We start from the raw sequence: 18392 nt of genomic DNA on the forward strand, positions 1-18392 counted from the left end.
AGTCAACAAAGTGGCGGAGGCAGATGAAGTGGTGTCCTGGCTCGTCCTCTGGAGTGCATCGCCAGCACAGTCAGCAGTGGCAGTGGCAGAGGCAGAGGCAGTGGCAGAGGCAGTGGCAGTGGCGTGAACGGCAGGCGGCCTTTGTCCTGCCGTTGCTGCCTGCCACTGATTCCAGTGCTTGGATTCCAAATGACGGCGCATTGAAGTGGTGGACAGGTTGCTCTTCTCAGAGCCCCTAATCAATTTCGAGAGGCAAATTGTGCAGACAACACTATATCTGTCCTCGGCGCATTCCTTGAAAAAACTCCACACCTTCGAGAAACGTGCCCTCGAGGTGGGAGTTTTTCGGGGCTGGGTACGAACTGGAACATCTTGGGAGATTCCGGGTGTGGCCTGGCTTCGCCTAAGCTGCTGACCTCTGCCTCTGCCTCTAGCTACCCTTTTTGGTGCTGCACCTGCCTCAACATCCACACTACTTTCCCCGCTTGACATCCCCCCTGTCCAGGTCGGGTCAGTGTCCTCATCATCCACCACTTCCTCTTCCAACTCCTGTCTCATCTCCTCCTCCCGCACAATGCGCCGGTCAACTGGATGCCCTGACGGCAACTGCGTCACATCATCGTCGATGAGGGTGGGTTGCTGGTCATCCACCACCAAATCGAACGGAGATGGAGGAGACTCTAGTGTTTGAGCATCTGGACACAGATGCTCCTCTGTTAGGTTCGTGGAATCGTGACGTGGAGAGGCAGGTTGAGGGACAATGAAAGGAGCGGAGAACAGCTCTGGGGAGCAGGGACAGTTTGGGTTATTGTTCTGTAAAGCTTCGGAATTTTGGGAGGAAGGAAGACAAGACTGTTGGGTAATAGGAGGAGAGGAGGCAGAGTCTGACTGGCTGCTGGACAATGTGCTGTAAGCGTTCTCTGACAGCCATTGCAAGACCTGTTCCTGGTTCTCGGGCCTACTAAGGTTTGTACCCTGCAGTTTAGTTAATGTGGCAAGCAACCCTGGCACTGTGGAGTGGCGCAATGCTTGCTGCCCCACAGGAGTAGGCACGGGACGCCCTGTGGCTTCACTGCTACCTTGCTCCCCAGAACCATTCCCCCGACCTCGCCCACGGCCTCGTCCACGTCCCTTTCCGGGAGCCTTGCGCATTTTGAATTCCTAGTTAGAAATTGGCACTGTATACCAGTAGTAAAAATTGTGGGTGCACGTAACCCCAATATATTCTTTGAATTCCCAGTCAGAAACTGGCACTATATGGCAGTAGCAAGAAATGAGGGTATTTGTATTCCCAATATACTCTTTGAATTCCCAGTCAGACAATGGCACTGTATACCAGTAGTAAAAATTGTGGGTGCACGTAACCCCAATATATTCTTTGAATTACCAGTCAGAAACTGGCACTATATGGCAGTAGCAAGAAATGAGGGTATTTATAACCCCAATATATTCTTTGAATTCCCAGTCAGACAATGGCACTGTATACCAGTAGTAAAAATTGTGGGTGCACGTAACCCCAATATATTCTTTGAATTACCAGTCAGAAACTGGCACTATATGGCAGTAGCAAGAAATGAGGGTATTTATAACCCCAATATATTCTTTGAATTCCCAGTCAGACAATGGCACTGTATACCAGTAGTAAAAATTGTGGGTGCACGTAACCCCAATATATTCTTTGAATTACCAGTCAGAAACTGGCACTATATGGCAGTAGCAAGAAATGAGGGTATTTATAACCCCAATATATTCTTTGAATTCCCAGTCAGACAATGGCACTGTATACCAGTAGTAAAAATTGTGGGTGCACGTAACCACAATATATTCTTTGAATTACCAGTCAGAAACTGGCACTATATGGCAGTAGCAAGAAATGAGGGTATTTATAACCCCAATATATTCTTTGAATTCCCAGTCAGACAATGGCACTGTATACCAGTAGTAAAAATTGTGGGTGCACGTAACCACAATATATTCTTTGAATTACCAGTCAGAAACTGGCACTATATGGCAGTAGCAAGAAATGAGGGTATTTATAACCCCAATATATTCTTTGAATTCCCAGTCAGACAATGGCACTGTATACCAGTAGTAAAAATTGTGGGTGCACGTAACCCCAATATATTCTTTGAATTCCCAGTCAGACACTGGCACTATATGGCAGTAGCAAGAAATGAGGGTATTTGTATTCCCAATATATTCTTTGAATTCCCAGTCAGACAATGGCACTGTATACCAGTAGTAAAAATTGTGGGTGCACGTAACCCCAATATATTCTTTGAATTCCCAGTCAGAAACTGGCACTATATGGCAGTAGCAAGAAATGAGGGTATTTGTATTCCCAATATACTCTTTGAATTCCCAGTCAGACAATGGCACTGTATACCAGTAGTAAAAATTGTGGGTGCACGTAACCCCAATATATTCTTTGAATTACCAGTCAGAAACTGGCACTATATGGCAGTAGCAAGAAATGAGGGTATTTATAACCCCAATATATTCTTTGAATTCCCAGTCAGACAATGGCACTGTATACCAGTAGTAAAAATTGTGGGTGCACGTAACCACAATATATTCTTTGAATTACCAGTCAGAAACTGGCACTATATGGCAGTAGCAAGAAATGAGGGTATTTATAACCCCAATATATTCTTTGAATTCCCAGTCAGACAATGGCACTGTATACCAGTAGTAAAAATTGTGGGTGCACGTAACCACAATATATTCTTTGAATTACCAGTCAGAAACTGGCACTATATGGCAGTAGCAAGAAATGAGGGTATTTGTATTCCCAATATATTCTTTGAATTCCCAGTCAGACACTGGCACTGTATACCAGTAGTAAAAATTGTGGGTGCACGTAACCCCAATATATTCTTTGAATTACCAGTCAGACACTGGCACTATATGGCAGTAGCAAGAAATGAGGGTATTTGTATTCCCAATATATTCTTTGAATTCCCAGTCAGACAATGGCACTGTATACCAGTAGTAAAAATTGTGGGTGCACGTAACCCCAATATATTCTTTGAATTACCAGTCAGATACTGGCACTATATGGCAGTAGCAAGAAATGAGGGTATTTATAACCCCAATATATTCTTTGAATTCCCAGTCAGACAATGGCACTGTATACCAGTAGTAAAAATTGTGGGTGCACGTAACCCCAATATATTCTTTGAATTCCCAGTCAGACACTGGCACTATATGGCAGTAGCAAGAAATGAGGGTATTTGTATTCCCAATATATTCTTTGAATTCCCAGTCAGACAATGGCACTGTATACCAGTAGTAAAAATTGTGGGTGCACGTAACCCCAATATATTCTTTGAATTCCCAGTCAGACACTGGCACTATATGGCAGTAGCAAGAAATGAGGGTATTTGTATTCCCAATATATTCTTTGAATTCCCAGTCAGACAATGGCACTGTATACCAGTAGTAAAAATTGTGGGTGCACGTAACCCCAATATATTCTTTGAATTCCCAGTCAGACACTGGCACTATATGGCAGTAGCAAGAAATGAGGGTATTTGTATTCCCAATATATTCTTTGAATTCCCAGTCAGACAATGGCACTGTATACCAGTAGTAAAAATTGTGGGTGCACGTAACCCCAATATATTCTTTGAATTCCCAGTCAGACACTGGCACTATATGGCAGTAGCAAGAAATGAGGGTATTTGTATTCCCAATATATTCTTTGAATTCCCAGTCAGACAATGGCACTGTATACCAGTAGTAAAAATTGTGGGTGCACGTAACCCCAATATATTCTTTGAATTCCCAGTCAGACACTGGCACTATATGGCAGTAGCAAGAAATGAGGGTATTTGTATTCCCAATATATTCTTTGAATTCCCAGTCAGACAATGGCACTGTATACCAGTAGTAAAAATTGTGGGTGCACGTAACCCCAATATATTCTTTGAATTCCCAGTCAGACACTGGCACTATATGGCAGTAGCAAGAAATGAGGGTATTTGCATTCCCAATATATTCTTTGAATTCCCAGTCAGACAATGGCACTGTATACCAGTAGTAAAAATTGTGGGTGCACGTAACCCCAATATATTCTTTGAATTCCCAGTCAGACACTGGCACTATATGGCAGTAGCAAGAAATGAGGGTATTTGTATTCCCAATATATTCTTTGAATTGCCAGTCAGACAATGGCACTGTATACCAGTAGTAAAAATTGTGGGTGCACGTAACCCCAATATATTCTTTGAATTCCCAGTCAGACACTGGCACTATATGGCAGTAGCAAGAAATGAGGGTATTTGTATTCCCAATATATTCTTTGAATTCCCAGTCAGACAATGGCACTGTATACCAGTAGTAAAAATTGTGGGTGCACGTAACCCCAATATATTCTTTGAATTCCCAGTCAGACACTGGCACTATATGGCAGTAGCAAGAAATGAGGGTATTTGTATTCCCAATATATTCTTTGAATTCCCAGTCAGACAATGGCACTGTATACCAGTAGTAAAAATTGTGGGTGCACGTAACCCCAATATATTCTTTGAATTCCCAGTCAGACACTGGCACTATATGGCAGTAGCAAGAAATGAGGGTATTTGTATTCCCAATATATTCTTTGAATTCCCAGTCAGACAATGGCACTGTATACCAGTAGTAAAAATTGTGGGTGCACGTAACCCCAATATATTCTTTGAATTCCCAGTCAGACACTGGCACTATATGGCAGTAGCAAGAAATGAGGGTATTTGTATTCCCAATATATTCTTTGAATTCCCAGTCAGACAATGGCACTGTATACCAGTAGTAAAAATTGTGGGTGCACGTAACCCCAATATATTCTTTGAATTCCCAGTCAGACACTGGCACTATATGGCCGTAGCAAGAAATGAGGGTATTTGTATTCCCAATATATTCTTTGAATTCCCAGTCAGACAATGGCACTGTATACCAGTAGTAAAAATTGTGGGTGCACGTAACCCCAATATATTCTTTGAATTACCAGTCAGACACTGGCACTATATGGCAGTAGCAAGAAATGAGGGTATTTGTATTCCCAATATATTCTTTGAATTCCCAGTCAGACAATGGCACTGTATACCAGTAGTAAAAATTGTGGGTGCACGTAACCCCAATATATTCTTTGAATTACCAGTCAGACACTGGCACTATATGGCAGTAGCAAGAAATGAGGGTATTTGTATTCCCAATATATTCTTTGAATTCCCAGTCAGACAATGGCACTGTATACCAGTAGTAAAAATTGTGGGTGCACGTAACCCCAATATATTCTTTGAATTCCCAGTCAGACACTGGCACTATATGGCAGTAGCAAGAAATGAGGGTATTTGTATTCCCAATATATTCTTTGAATTCCCAGTCAGACAATGGCACTGTATACCAGTAGTAAAAATTGTGGGTGCACGTAACCCCAATATATTCTTTGAATTCCCAGTCAGACACTGGCACTATATGGCAGTAGCAAGAAATGAGGGTATTTGCATTCCCAATATATTCTTTGAATTCCCAGTCAGACAATGGCACTGTATACCAGTAGTAAAAATTGTGGGTGCACGTAACCCCAATATATTCTTTGAATTCCCAGTCAGACACTGGCACTATATGGCAGTAGCAAGAAATGAGGGTATTTGTATTCCCAATATATTCTTTGAATTCCCAGTCAGACAATGGCACTGTATACCAGTAGTAAAAATTGTGGGTGCACGTAACCCCAATATATTCTTTGAATTCCCAGTCAGACACTGGCACTATATGGCAGTAGCAAGAAATGAGGGTATTTGTATTCCCAATATATTCTTTGAATTCCCAGTCAGACAATGGCACTGTATACCAGTAGTAAAAATTGTGGGTGCACGTAACCCCAATATATTCTTTGAATTCCCAGTCAGACACTGGCACTATATGGCAGTAGCAAGAAATGAGGGTATTTGTATTCCCAATATATTCTTTGAATTCCCAGTCAGACAATGGCACTGTATACCAGTAGTAAAAATTGTGGGTGCACGTAACCCCAATATATTCTTTGAATTCCCAGTCAGACACTGGCACTATATGGCAGTAGCAAGAAATGAGGGTATTTGTATTCCCAATATATTCTTTGAATTCCCAGTCAGACAATGGCACTGTATACCAGTAGTAAAAATTGTGGGTGCACGTAACCCCAATATATTCTTTGAATTCCCAGTCAGACACTGGCACTATATGGCCGTAGCAAGAAATGAGGGTATTTGTATTCCCAATATATTCTTTGAATTCCCAGTCAGACAATGGCACTGTATACCAGTAGTAAAAATTGTGGGTGCACGTAACCCCAATATATTCTTTGAATTCCCAGTCAGACACTGGCACTATATGGCCGTAGCAAGAAATGAGGGTATTTGTATTCCCAATATATTCTTTGAATTCCCAGTCAGACAATGGCACTGTATACCAGTAGTAAAAATTGTGGGTGCACGTAACCCCAATATATTCTTTGAATTACCAGTCAGACACTGGCACTATATGGCAGTAGCAAGAAATGAGGGTATTTGTATTCCCAATATATTCTTTGAATTCCCAGTCAGACAATGGCACTGTATACCAGTAGTAAAAATAGTGGGTGTATATAGCCCCAATTCTATTGCTAGGGGACTTGCAGGGTATTTCTGGGGTGAAGGTGGGGGGGCACACCGTTGGAACGGGTATCGGGGTATATATCGGGTATACGGGAATACACTGACAGTGTATTCCATTCAGGATCCTGGGAAAGCTGGGTTGCGGCGATTGAGCCCGTCAGTGCCACGTTACACTGACAAGCTTCTCCCTGGAATTTAGCTCTTACAAGAGCTGTTGGTTGTCTTCTCCTTCCTATCCTAGCCTGTCCCTGCCTACCCAGAATCTAAGCCCTAGCTAGCTGGACGGAAACCTCCGTCCTCGGTGAATTGCAAGCTCAGAATGACGCGAACCTGGGCGGCGCTGTTCTTTTAAATTAGAGGTCACATGTTTTCGGCAGCCAATGGGTTTTGCCTACTTTTCTCAACGTCACCGGTGTCGTAGTTCCTGTCCCACCTACCCTGCGCTGTTATTGGAGCAAAAAAGGCGCCAGGGAAGGTGGGAGGGGAATCGAGTAATGGCGCACTTTACCACGCGGTGTTCGATTCGATTCGAACATGCCGAACAGCCTAATATCCGATCGAACATGAGTTCGATAGAACACTGTTCGCTCATCTCTAGTAGAGATCTATGAAAAGATCCTCCAGAACTGATAGTTTCTGGAAAATTCCAGTATGTAAGACATTGCTATCAGAAATACTGACTGGTCCTGTCATAACACTACTCACCATCTCCTCATAGCCATTGCTGTACATGGTCCATTTCTGACTGTCATTACTGAAGCCCACATAGAACGAGGTGACAAAATCATCACTATAATGGAAAAAAAGGTGCGTAAAGATACCGCTATAACAATTAGGCAAAAACAAAAAAAAACACAGATGTTCCCATTTTCATTAGTGGAGAAAGCTGCTAAGAATAACAACCTTACAATATACTTACCTTCAGTAATCTGTCTTTGCCCCCATCTATATGATGCTAATAGTAGCCATGGACAAGATGTCCCTGGGCCTGACAACATCTTTGTGGCCTAATACTATTAGAATGCTTGCAGTGTTGGACTGAGATTCCTTGAGCCCACCAGATAAAATGATCCTGGGGCCCACTCCAACAACCCCTAGTAAATAGACCATAGTACCCTTCAAATTAGAGTGTCCTTTGCTGGACCATTAGGCTGGGTTCACGCTGGGTTTTTTGGGCCGGATTTTGACATGGAGGCTGCCTCAGATTCCAGTAAAAAAAAATGGCTAGCCGTGATTGGATGCATCCAGTCGCGGCATTCCGCTCCAGATTAGGCCCAAATGGATGGGCCTAGTTGGAAGGGAGGTGTCACGAAGCAGACGTCCACAGATGAATCAGCCGTGGAATCCGCCTGAAGAAAGGGCAGGTCTTTTCTTTTTTTCCGCGAGCGGGAACAAATCACTTGCGGAAAAAGGAAATGACTGGCTCCCATTGATTTCAATGGAAGGCGGGTTTTTTTGACGGATTCCGCATCAAAATCCAGCCCAAACAACCCCATGTGAACCTGGCCTTACAGTGTTAGAGCCTGGGCCCACCAGATGATGATGACATTGAGTACATGACTACTTGATGCACATGGATAAGACTTCAAGTTATCCAGTTTTTCATGATGACATGGAGACGAATGATGGGGGGCACTGTATGGCAGATTCCCCTAATCACAGTCACACCTTTTTAATAGTAATCGGAATAGGAAACACAATTTTTCAGTTTACCGGAATGCTTCCAAAAAAGTATGTAGTTCTTGATTTGCCGTCCTTGTCATGTTGTTAGTAGATTACTTCAATCATTTGTTGGCTATATCTACTTCTCAGAAATCTGGATAACAACCAATATGGCCAGGAGAAGTTGCCTGGATTCAACAGTTTTTGGCCTAATGTTTGCACACACAGTTCAGTCCAGCATGTATGAATTTTTTGTAGGGACAAGAAAATAATTCTGTTCCAGACACCTGTGGCGGCGGCTTATCTTCTGGTGGAACCAAGTTTGGGACATGATAAGATTCATCGTACTGGATCCTTCTTTCTCCTCACATCATCGGTCATCCTAGGTCAGTCAACTTTTATATTACATTTATGGGGGCCTTAGGGACTATATAAGAGCTGCGAGTAGTATTAGAACTCTACGGGTCATTGCTTCTGGGGCAAAATACCTCCTTAATGGGATGCTATATGGAGTCAACCTATGGTGACACTAACACAGTGCCTAGGGTTATGTAGTTTGGAGCTACAGGACTCCGAGTGTTCACATACACGGCTACACAAGTGTTCCATGTACAAGGCTTTGCATTTCTAGTCATATAATGTGATTTAGGCCCAGATCCTACTTAATTTTTTTACAGATTTTGGCTGGTTAGAAATTTTCAAAACCAAATATACCCTATGGATTTTGAGGCAAGTTGAATATTCATAGAAAGTACTCACTGAAGGATAGAGTCCCGTCCTTGGGTTATAATACCAGTGAATAATGTGCTTCTTCTAGTGTCCACCTCCAACCACTGTGATCTGCCATCATCCTCAGCACACCAGGCACCATCAAAGAAGTCATCTTCATTGGCTCCTGCCTGGAGATGGGACATGTTATAATTCCTTTATGTAGCTATTCATAGAAGTACTGAACTAATGGTCCCTTCAACTTACTACTATGATGAGCATTAATATATTGTATTATTTCACACCTAAAGATTATTTTTATTTTGTTATGGTAATGTATAGAGACTTCTTGGAGGACTTGTACGTACTTGCATGTTAAGACGACCTCTTTGAGCATGCAGTCCGTGGCGCAACATAGAAGAAGCAAGCATCTGATCATCTTCTATCCGATGGGACTCCAGACCAATGGGGGGGCACTCTGCATTAAGAGTGAACAGTTACCTTGGTAGTAACACAACTTATCCAATAAACCTACAGCAACACACAAAAGTTCCACATACTTCTCCTCTCCTTTGGAGGTTCTTCCACCTCTTCTGAATCCCATGTTTCTGGAGGTTTCTTCTTGTCTAACATAGAAAATAGATCATATTGATTTATATATCACAGCCTATGAACCAGTTCTAAAAGTCTGGATGGAATAAATTGGGAGCTATTTATCGGCATCTGGAGGTGGAACGAATGGGTGCTTATAAATATATGTGTTAAGTGTATCTGGTTATGGAAAGTGCAATGGAGCTCCTCCATTTAGCTAAGGTAGTGGTATACATAGAGGCCTATGGCTAAAATGAAAATGGACCCTTTTTGATGCTCGCTCATAGCACCAACATCCCAAGAGATAGTAGTCTACCTGATGTGCGGGAGAAGACTGCCATGACTACCTTGTTTGGTAATCTTATAATGGGGGGCATTATACACCATCTATATCAATGATTCTTCAAGACCAAGCACGTGCATTACATAATGTTCACCTTCGCCTCACCTTTCTTATTTTTTTCCTCTTCTTCTCTTTCACGTTCTTCTTTGTTAGTAGTTTTTTCTGTAGACACAAAATAAAGCACATATAATACATTTACAGCCTTAAGATAGATCCAATTCCATTGATCTGTATGGGGTTGTTTTGGTGGGAAGCACATGGATTTCTGCAAGTTTCAATGAGATGGATGTTTACAAACATTTCTGCAACAAAATCTGCTTTGTGTGAATCCAACCTTATATATTACAATGTCTACAGCCTTTATATGAGCAAATATCAATAAAAGTAACAATAAAATGTAATGCGACAAAACACTAAAATATAGAATAATATGCAGGATTATAAGGAATGACTAATGTAAGGCTGTGGATCAGACCCAAATTTGTGGAGAAAAGTATATAAGGTTGAGGCCCCACGTTGCGGAAACGCAACTTTTTTTGTTGCTTTTTTTTTTAAGGAATGGGAAATATATAGAATATATAGCTCAATTACAACCACTGGCTCAAAAAAAAGCTGTAACGTGGAACCTAAGGCTAATATTGTCTAAAATCAGTATTGAAAAAATTATCCCATAAAAAATTTATCATGTACGTTATATCTGCAGATTTATCACATATTTCAATCCTGGTACATTGAAAGGAAAGTGAAATTTGCTGTCAAAACCCACAACACAAATCGACAATCTTTTTACAGGTTTGCAACATGCAGATGATATTGGGCCTTGGGTTCTGTGATACAGATTTTGTGGGACATTGTATAGATGCAATATCTCCAGCCATAAATATCTGAATCTGCCATATTTGCATGAAAATATACAATAAAACACCTCTGTATGAAACTGGCTCACTTAGGCACCATATTAAAGTTCCGCACAATTCTGTTCCATGTGTATAGCTATTAGTCATTGTGCCCCCTATACCCTTACATAACTATAGACACATCTACATACTTACTTGGGTATTTGTCTTCATCTGTCCACTCTTCCTCCTTTGTGTCTGGTGGCTTGAGAAACACCGTATAATCATCTGCAACACAAAGGACATGTATATTACAGGTTTGGATAAGTCAGAGGACTTACTTAGTGAGGATGTAGCCTGTGACGGTGGTGAAACACATAATGTACTCTTTCATCAAGTCAATGGTGAGAACTCTCATCAATAGTTGTCGCCTCCTATACTTTCCATTTACGATGTGCCTAATGGACGAATAGCATAACCTACAATACTAGCTACTCATTATCACAGTACTTCAGTTCCTTCCCTTAAACATAGACTGCCACCATCTTAGTCATGAGAGTAAACCAAGATGACAGCAGAAGAGAAGACAGAACATGACTGGAGGACATGTCTAATAACTGAGTTACTGCCTCCTGACCTGTAGGTATCAATCACAAAAACCTTAAGTATTCCTAGGATTCTGGGATGTTCCAGCTGGTTATATAGCAGTTGTAATAACACAGACCTAGTATGGTTATATTAATATACTCTACATAGAAATGGAGGGGATTGGCGGGCTAGTATCCATAATGCATATCCTCAACTGGAACTTGCAGTGGAAAGAATTTTCAGTATCTTCGACGTTGTTTGTGGTTTTCTCCATTGTCAGACACAACTATATTCTACACGTGCCCAATTTTTGCCCTTATTTCAAGGTTCCTTCACAAGGGATTGTTAAAAGCAGAGGAATGGAGAAAAAACAAAGCGTCATATCTGGATATTGAGAAAAGATGAGGCTTCAGAAACATAGGACGTTCTTATGTTGTTATCCTTAAAGAGGTTGTCCTGGAGGCCGGGGAAGGTGAAAAATAAAAAAAGTGTATTATGCTCATCTGTTCCTAGCACTCCTACGTCCCAGGTCACTGTGTGTACTAGGCTTGTTTCGGCAGAAGTCCCCACCGCACAGGACTTATGGGGCTAATCAGCGGCCTCAGTGGTCTAAGGAAAGGAACCGGGACATCTCAGGTGATGTCTGTAAGTGAAGTCCCATGTCCTTTCCTTAGGCTGCTTGTTGGCCTCAGCAGTCACATGCGGCAGAGAACAAGCCCTGGTGTGCGGCCTGGGACAGCAAAAAAGGTTTTTCCTGGACAACCCCTTTAAGCATAAGAACAAGCTAATCTAATAGACACATAAGGAGCATTAGAAAAAAAATCTAACATCCTCATATAGAAGGAAGGAGGCCAGTAGCTAGAGATGGACGTCTGCGCTCTCTGGTCCACAGATTGAAGTGTCGACAAGGTGAATAAAATATACGTTTAATGGACAAAAATGTACTGGACAACGCGTTTCGAGCTCCACAAGCTCTTCTTCAGGTGCACAATTACTTGTGACACATCTGAACTCACCTAGCAAGTAATTGTGCACCTGAAGAAGAGCATGTGGAGCTCGAAACGCGTAGTGCAGTACGTTTTTGTCCATTAAACCTCATATATTTTATTGACCCTGTCGACACTCCATTCTATGGACAAGAGAGCGCAGACGTCCATCTCTAGCCACTGGCCTCCTTTCTTCCATTACTGTCTCGTTCTCGGTACCCAGTCTGTGGATTCTGCAGCCCCCTCAACCTCTATGCTTCCATTGGTGTTGTGACTCATTCACAACACCTGAAGGTGAGAGACCAACTGGTCCATTTCTCTGTACATTTTTATTTTCAACATCCATTGCAAACTCATCTACACTATAAGCACACTCAGTGTTCTCCCCTATTTTTGTTCTCATAACATCCTCATATAGACCTATTGGGGAAAGTCTGAACGGTAAGAGCCCCCATAAAGTGGTAGGAGTGAGAGGCAACGATCAGACCACGCTCATCTTGAGCGTTAACATAAACTTTATAATATATTGGAGAAAAATGCTTCATTGTCCACTTAGCTGGCTGACATTCACTCGGAAATCTCTGCTGAATGTTACAGAGGTGTCATATTACCGGTCACAATAGAAGGTTATGGAGAAGAAGGGGAAGAGTGATAGAGGAGAGACGCAGGCAGGTGTAGGTACATAGAAAGGGCTGTACAGAAAAAACAATCTGCTAGTCAAATAATACTTACAGTCATCATAATCAAATCCCGGCCTGGGGTCGGGGTATTCAGGAATTGGTGGGGGGGTTACAACCACTGGTTTCCCTAAGGGGACAAAATCACAGATTGAAATAATTCGGCTTGAATGTCTAGCATAGTGCAGTAAAAAAAAATGTGTTGCTGAGTCTAGAAATCTGAATAGTCCAGTGTTCCAAAAAAAATGCTCCAGCATGTTTTTTAATGAAATTAGTGAAACATTATTGGGACAAGATGTTGCCAGATTCTCGGTGATCACAATAACAATTTACTAACCTTCTTATGACCCCTGCTGGGACCCTCAGCAATTAGCAGTAATCTTTGTGGGAACCTGGCAGGAAGCGTTCAATACCCTTGCAACGCCCCCGGAGGAGAAATTAATCATTACACAGATATCATTAAATCAATGGGTTGATTATGTAATGCATGGATGTACCGGGTCCTCCAGAGCGAGAGGGTCCTAACTAAAGACCTAATAACATAGCCTTCCCTACAAGTGGGGCAACTCCTTTTAATAACTATTAGGTCCCTTGCAGACGACCATGGTGTGGGTCAGTGTGCTGTGCATGTATTTCACAGATAGCACACTGACCCATTCTTTTCTATGGCCCCGTACACACGATTGTGATTTTCACGGTCCTGTGTGCAGGCCAACAGCCCAGTCCTATTCCTGTCCTATTTTGCGGCCCGTGCTTCTATGGTTCCTATTCATTTAATGAAAGGAGCCGTGGAATCATGTCCCGTGTACAGGCGGCACAGGGGGACATCCCCATGTTCCCTGTGTGCATACTGTACTTTTAATTCACGGCAGGCTGACTGCAGAAGGGGGCTAACAGGTCACATGTAAAGCAATAAATATAATAGCAAATCCGTTCCATATCATGAATCTGGGCCAAGCTTGGCTTTCGTTCCACACTTAGAATACAGAAATAAAATGAATGCCTTGAAATAACAAGTCAAAAACCCGTAATATCTTCCATGGAATTTGCTTTGGACAAGGAACAAGAATGCTACGTTATCTGAATGCTATTTAAAGCTACTGCTGTGAACCCCCCCCCCCCATCTCAGCTGTCGGTCAAATATATGGTCACATGATCTCAGAAAATCTCTGACCCAGCAAAAACCGGTGCAAGTTCCATAGATAGTAATCTATAATAACTGCAATATCCTGTGTTAGATGACTGGACTAAACAATACACATTGTATAGGCTGAACAACAGAAAATGCAACATTTAGTGCTATATATTGTACAACAGAAACCATCTTGTCCATAGCCTGGTGTCTGATGAGCTATAATGGGCTGACTCTAGGCTCACATCTGTGCTTGGGTTTCTGTTCTTTGGGTCTGCTTGGGGATCCGAAAAAACGGAAATCCGATCTGCTTAAAAAGTGGTTACCTGCAGAAAACCTGCAGACCCCATAGTCCATAATGGGGCCTGTTGGGTTTCTGCCCAAAAATGCGGAGAGAAAAGTTCTGCTTGCTTCTCTCCACATTTTTGAAACAGAATGGGGAACAGAATCCCCGAGCACTAACAAGTGATTATGAAGATAATCTTGTTTCCCTTAGTCCTAACAGCGGCACAATGTGGGGTATTTCTGCCCCTATGTGCTGGTAGGACAGGCGGATTTTTAATTAGCCAATCAAAAAGCGTGGCTGGCCCTATAAGAGGGCACAAGAACCTCCCCTCTGCGTGTCAATACAAAAGTACCTCCATATTTATACACAGTTTTATACATAAGATATGATTCCCAGGGTGGGAAATCTTGTGCCGCTGTTAGGACTAAGGGAAACAAGATTATCTTCATAATCACTTGTTCCCTGTCGTCCGTACCAGCGGCACAATGTGGGGATATAGCAAGTAGGCCCAAAGATGGGCGGGATTATTCCATGACAGAGCTCAAAATGGTTTGGGCAAAGGCGGAGGAATCGGTCACCCGGTCCCTCAGGCGGTAATGCCGAATGAACGTGGACTCAGATGCCCAGGAGGCAGCTGCACAAATCTGATCCAAGGACAACGCGCTCCTCTCAGCCCGAGAGGTGGACACTGCCCTGGTCGAGTGGGCATGAAGAAAAGATGGGACCGGACGCCCTTGGGCGGTGTAGGCGACCTTTATGGTATCGGAGACCCAGCGGGATATCGTGGCCTTGGCGGCCTTGGCGCCTTTATTCTTCCCCGTATAACTGATTAACAGGTTTTCGGCCTGCCTAAAAGGGCGAGTGCGCTGCAGATAAATTTGCAGACATCTGATTACATCCAGCCTGTGCCATCTTTCCTCTTCAGATGAAGAGGGGAAGGGAAAAAATGCTGGAAGAGAAATAGTTTGGTTCCTATTTGCAGCGGATGGAATCTTGGGACGAAATCCTGGGAGGAACCTAAGCTGCACATGGTCCGGAAAAAATATAGTATATGGCTCCTCGGCAGACAAGGCTTGTAGCTCACTAACTCTTTTGGCAGTTGTAACTGCCAATAGCAGTGCCATTTTGCCAGTCAGTAACTTAAGTGAGACTTCTTCCAGGGGTTCGAATGGTTGGTCACAAAGAGCGTTCAGGACCGGAATAAGGTCCCATTGGTGGACAGGGGTGTTCACCACCGGTCTCAGCCTAGTTGCTCCTTTAATAAAGGTGCTCACTAAAGGATCCTGAGACAAACGCCTCCCCAGATAGGCGGACAGGGCCGCTACGTGTACTTTGAGTGTGGCCGCAGCCAGACCTCTGTCTAGTCCGTCTTGAAGGAAGTCCAGGATCGCCTCAGTCGGGGGACCAGTGGAGTCCACTTGATGCTGCAGACACCAGGCATTAAAGATGTTACTAATTCGACGGTAATTCCTGTTAGTCGAATCCGCTCTGGCGCTGGATAGGGTCTTCAAGACGGCTTGTGACAGTCCTCTATTTCTCAATAGGGACTGGTCAACCTCCAGGCTGTCAGGTTGAGTCTCCTCAGATCCTGGCATCTCAGCTCTCCTTGGGTTACCAGATCTGGGAGAGGGGGAAGCCTCCAATATATGCCCTGACTCATTTGTATGAGCTGAGCAAACCAAGCCCTTTTTGGCCAGAACGGGATTATGGCTATTCCCGAGGCTTGGTCCTGTCTTATTTTGATCAATACCTTCGGTATGATTGGAATTGGAGGGAATATGTAAAACAGCCTGAACCTCCATGGGATGGACAGGGCATCCACTGCCAAGGGATTGTCCTCCTGGTATAGGGAGCAGAAGGTCCCTACCTTGGCATTGAGTCGGGTAGCCATTAGATCGACCTCCGGGAGACCCCATCTCTGGACGATCTGTTGAAAAACGTCTGGATTGAGAGACCATTCTCCTGATACGGTAATACCCCGACTCAGATGATCCGCTACTATGTTCAGGGAGCCCTTTATGTGAACAGCGGATAACTGGGCTAGGTTCTTCTCTGCCCAGGCGAATATAAGATTCGTCTCTCTCAGTAAGGTTGGTGACCTGGTGCCCCCTTGTTTGTTTATGTAGACTACCACCGTCATGTTGTCTGACCTGATCTTGACAGACTTGCCTTTCAACTCCGGGGCAAAGTGCACTAGGGCCAAGTACACAGCTCTGAGTTCCTTGAGATTGGAAGATCCCAGCTCCGGACGTCTCCATCGTCCTTGTACAGTCCTGTCCTGGCAATGGGCTCCCCATCCCCACTGGGATGCATCTGTTGTCAACAGGGTCCACAATGTCGGGACCGTGGACCTTCCGTCTTTCAGGTGTATCCACCATCTGAGGGAAAGACGGGTAGCGGGAGAAAGGCAGATCTTCTTGTGCAGTCCCCGTGGAGACCTGTTCCAGGTTGTCAACACTTCCATCTGCAGGGGACGCAAATGCCATAAAGCCCAAGGGACTGCTCTGGCCAAGGATGACATTAGGCCGAGGACCCTCATGGCGGTGCGGATAGTTACCCGCCGGGTGTGTAATAGAAACCGTGCACCGGCCTGGATCCTTTCCTTCCTTGGGCTGGAGAGGAAGATCTGCATCGTTTCTGAATCCACTATGAACCCGAGGAACTTCCTCCGTGTGGAAGGAACGATTTCGGACTTCTCCCAGTTGATGATCCATCCTAACTCTTGTAGGAAACTGATGGCAAGGTTGAGCTGCTGGAGGAGAGCAGCAGGAGACTGAGCTTTCAGAAGCCAGTCGTCTAGGTAAGGAACGATGAAGAGGCCCTGTAGTCTGAGGGCCGCAGCAACCGGAGCGATCACCTTGGTAAATACCAGGGGGGCTGATGTGATGCCAAACGGCAGAGCTGTAAATTGAAAGTGCTCCCTGTGGCCGGCCATAGAAACGGCAATCCTGAGGAATTTCCTGTGGGAGTGAGCAATAGGGACATGAAGGTAGGCGTCCTTCAGGTCGAGGGTAACCATCACGTCTCCTGGCTGGAGAAAAGCAGACACGGAATCCACGGTTTCCATACGGAATGACCTCTTCCTGATAAAGCGATTGAGGTACCTCAGGTCTATTATCATTCTCCAGCCCCCGGTGACTTTGGGGACCAGAAAGACGGGGGAGTAAACTCCCAGACCGAGATCTGAGGCTGGGACCTTCTCCAGGGCGCCTTTGATAACATACTCGGCGACCAAGGTCTCTAAACTGGCCTGTTGGGAAGGTGGAAGGGTTCTGGTGACAACAAACCGATCTGGAGGTGGAAGGTGGAATTTGATAAGATAACCGTGCTGTATAATTCTTAACACCCATGGATCTTGAATATGGGTGACCCAAGTTCTGAAGAAAACCGAAAGACGTCCTCCCACAGGAAGGGGGGCCACAGGGAGCTGCCCCGCGTCAAAATTCCGGCTTCCTCTTGGTGTCCTCCCTAGAAGCACCACGTCCGGAACCTCTAGGACGATATCTGGGACGCCTTTGCTGGGCTGGGCGTCTATAATTAGAGGCGGAACCTCTGCCTCTAGAGGGGGCACGTCTGCCCCTGGCAGCTTGAGGTAAGGACTTCCCCTTACCTTCAGCTAATCCCTCTATGATAGTATCCAAGCCCTGCCCAAATACTCTTCCTGGCTCAAAAGGGAGCGCGCAAAGAGCAGCCTTGGATGCAAAGTCTGCACGCCAAGGCTTTAGCCACAGGGGTCTGCGGGCCGCAGTGGACAACGCCATCGACTTGGCTGAAATTCTCAACTGATGGCGAGAAGATTCTGCCAAAAAATCTGCAGCCCTATGAATATTCTTCATGGAAGCCAAGATGTCATCCCTGTCCACACCGGAATCAATATCCCGCTCCAAGGTGGCTAGGCGGTTACGAAGAAAATCGCCCACAGTGGTAGAGGCTATGGCTACTGAGGCTTGGGCAGAGGAAGCA

The 18392-nt window shown here is 44.2% G+C and overlaps 1 protein-coding gene across 1 annotated transcript in view; it reads right to left on the minus strand.

The window, feature by feature from the left end:
* Window positions 1–18392, minus strand: part of AEBP1 (AE binding protein 1) — a 53258-nt gene that overhangs the window by 17120 nt on the left and 17746 nt on the right. The window contains exons 7-13 of the mRNA XM_075272948.1: window positions 13067–13141; window positions 10977–11048; window positions 10030–10086; window positions 9551–9616; window positions 9359–9468; window positions 9042–9181; window positions 7326–7410 (exon numbers count right to left, since the gene is read on the minus strand). Of these exons, the coding sequence (XP_075129049.1) occupies window positions 7326–7410; window positions 9042–9181; window positions 9359–9468; window positions 9551–9616; window positions 10030–10086; window positions 10977–11048; window positions 13067–13141 (605 nt within the window). The remainder of the gene's footprint in view (window positions 1–7325; window positions 7411–9041; window positions 9182–9358; window positions 9469–9550; window positions 9617–10029; window positions 10087–10976; window positions 11049–13066; window positions 13142–18392) is intronic.

The sequence above is a fragment of the Leptodactylus fuscus genome, chromosome 5 (assembly GCF_031893055.1).
Source record: "Leptodactylus fuscus isolate aLepFus1 chromosome 5, aLepFus1.hap2, whole genome shotgun sequence".
NCBI lineage: Eukaryota > Metazoa > Chordata > Amphibia > Anura > Leptodactylidae > Leptodactylus > Leptodactylus fuscus.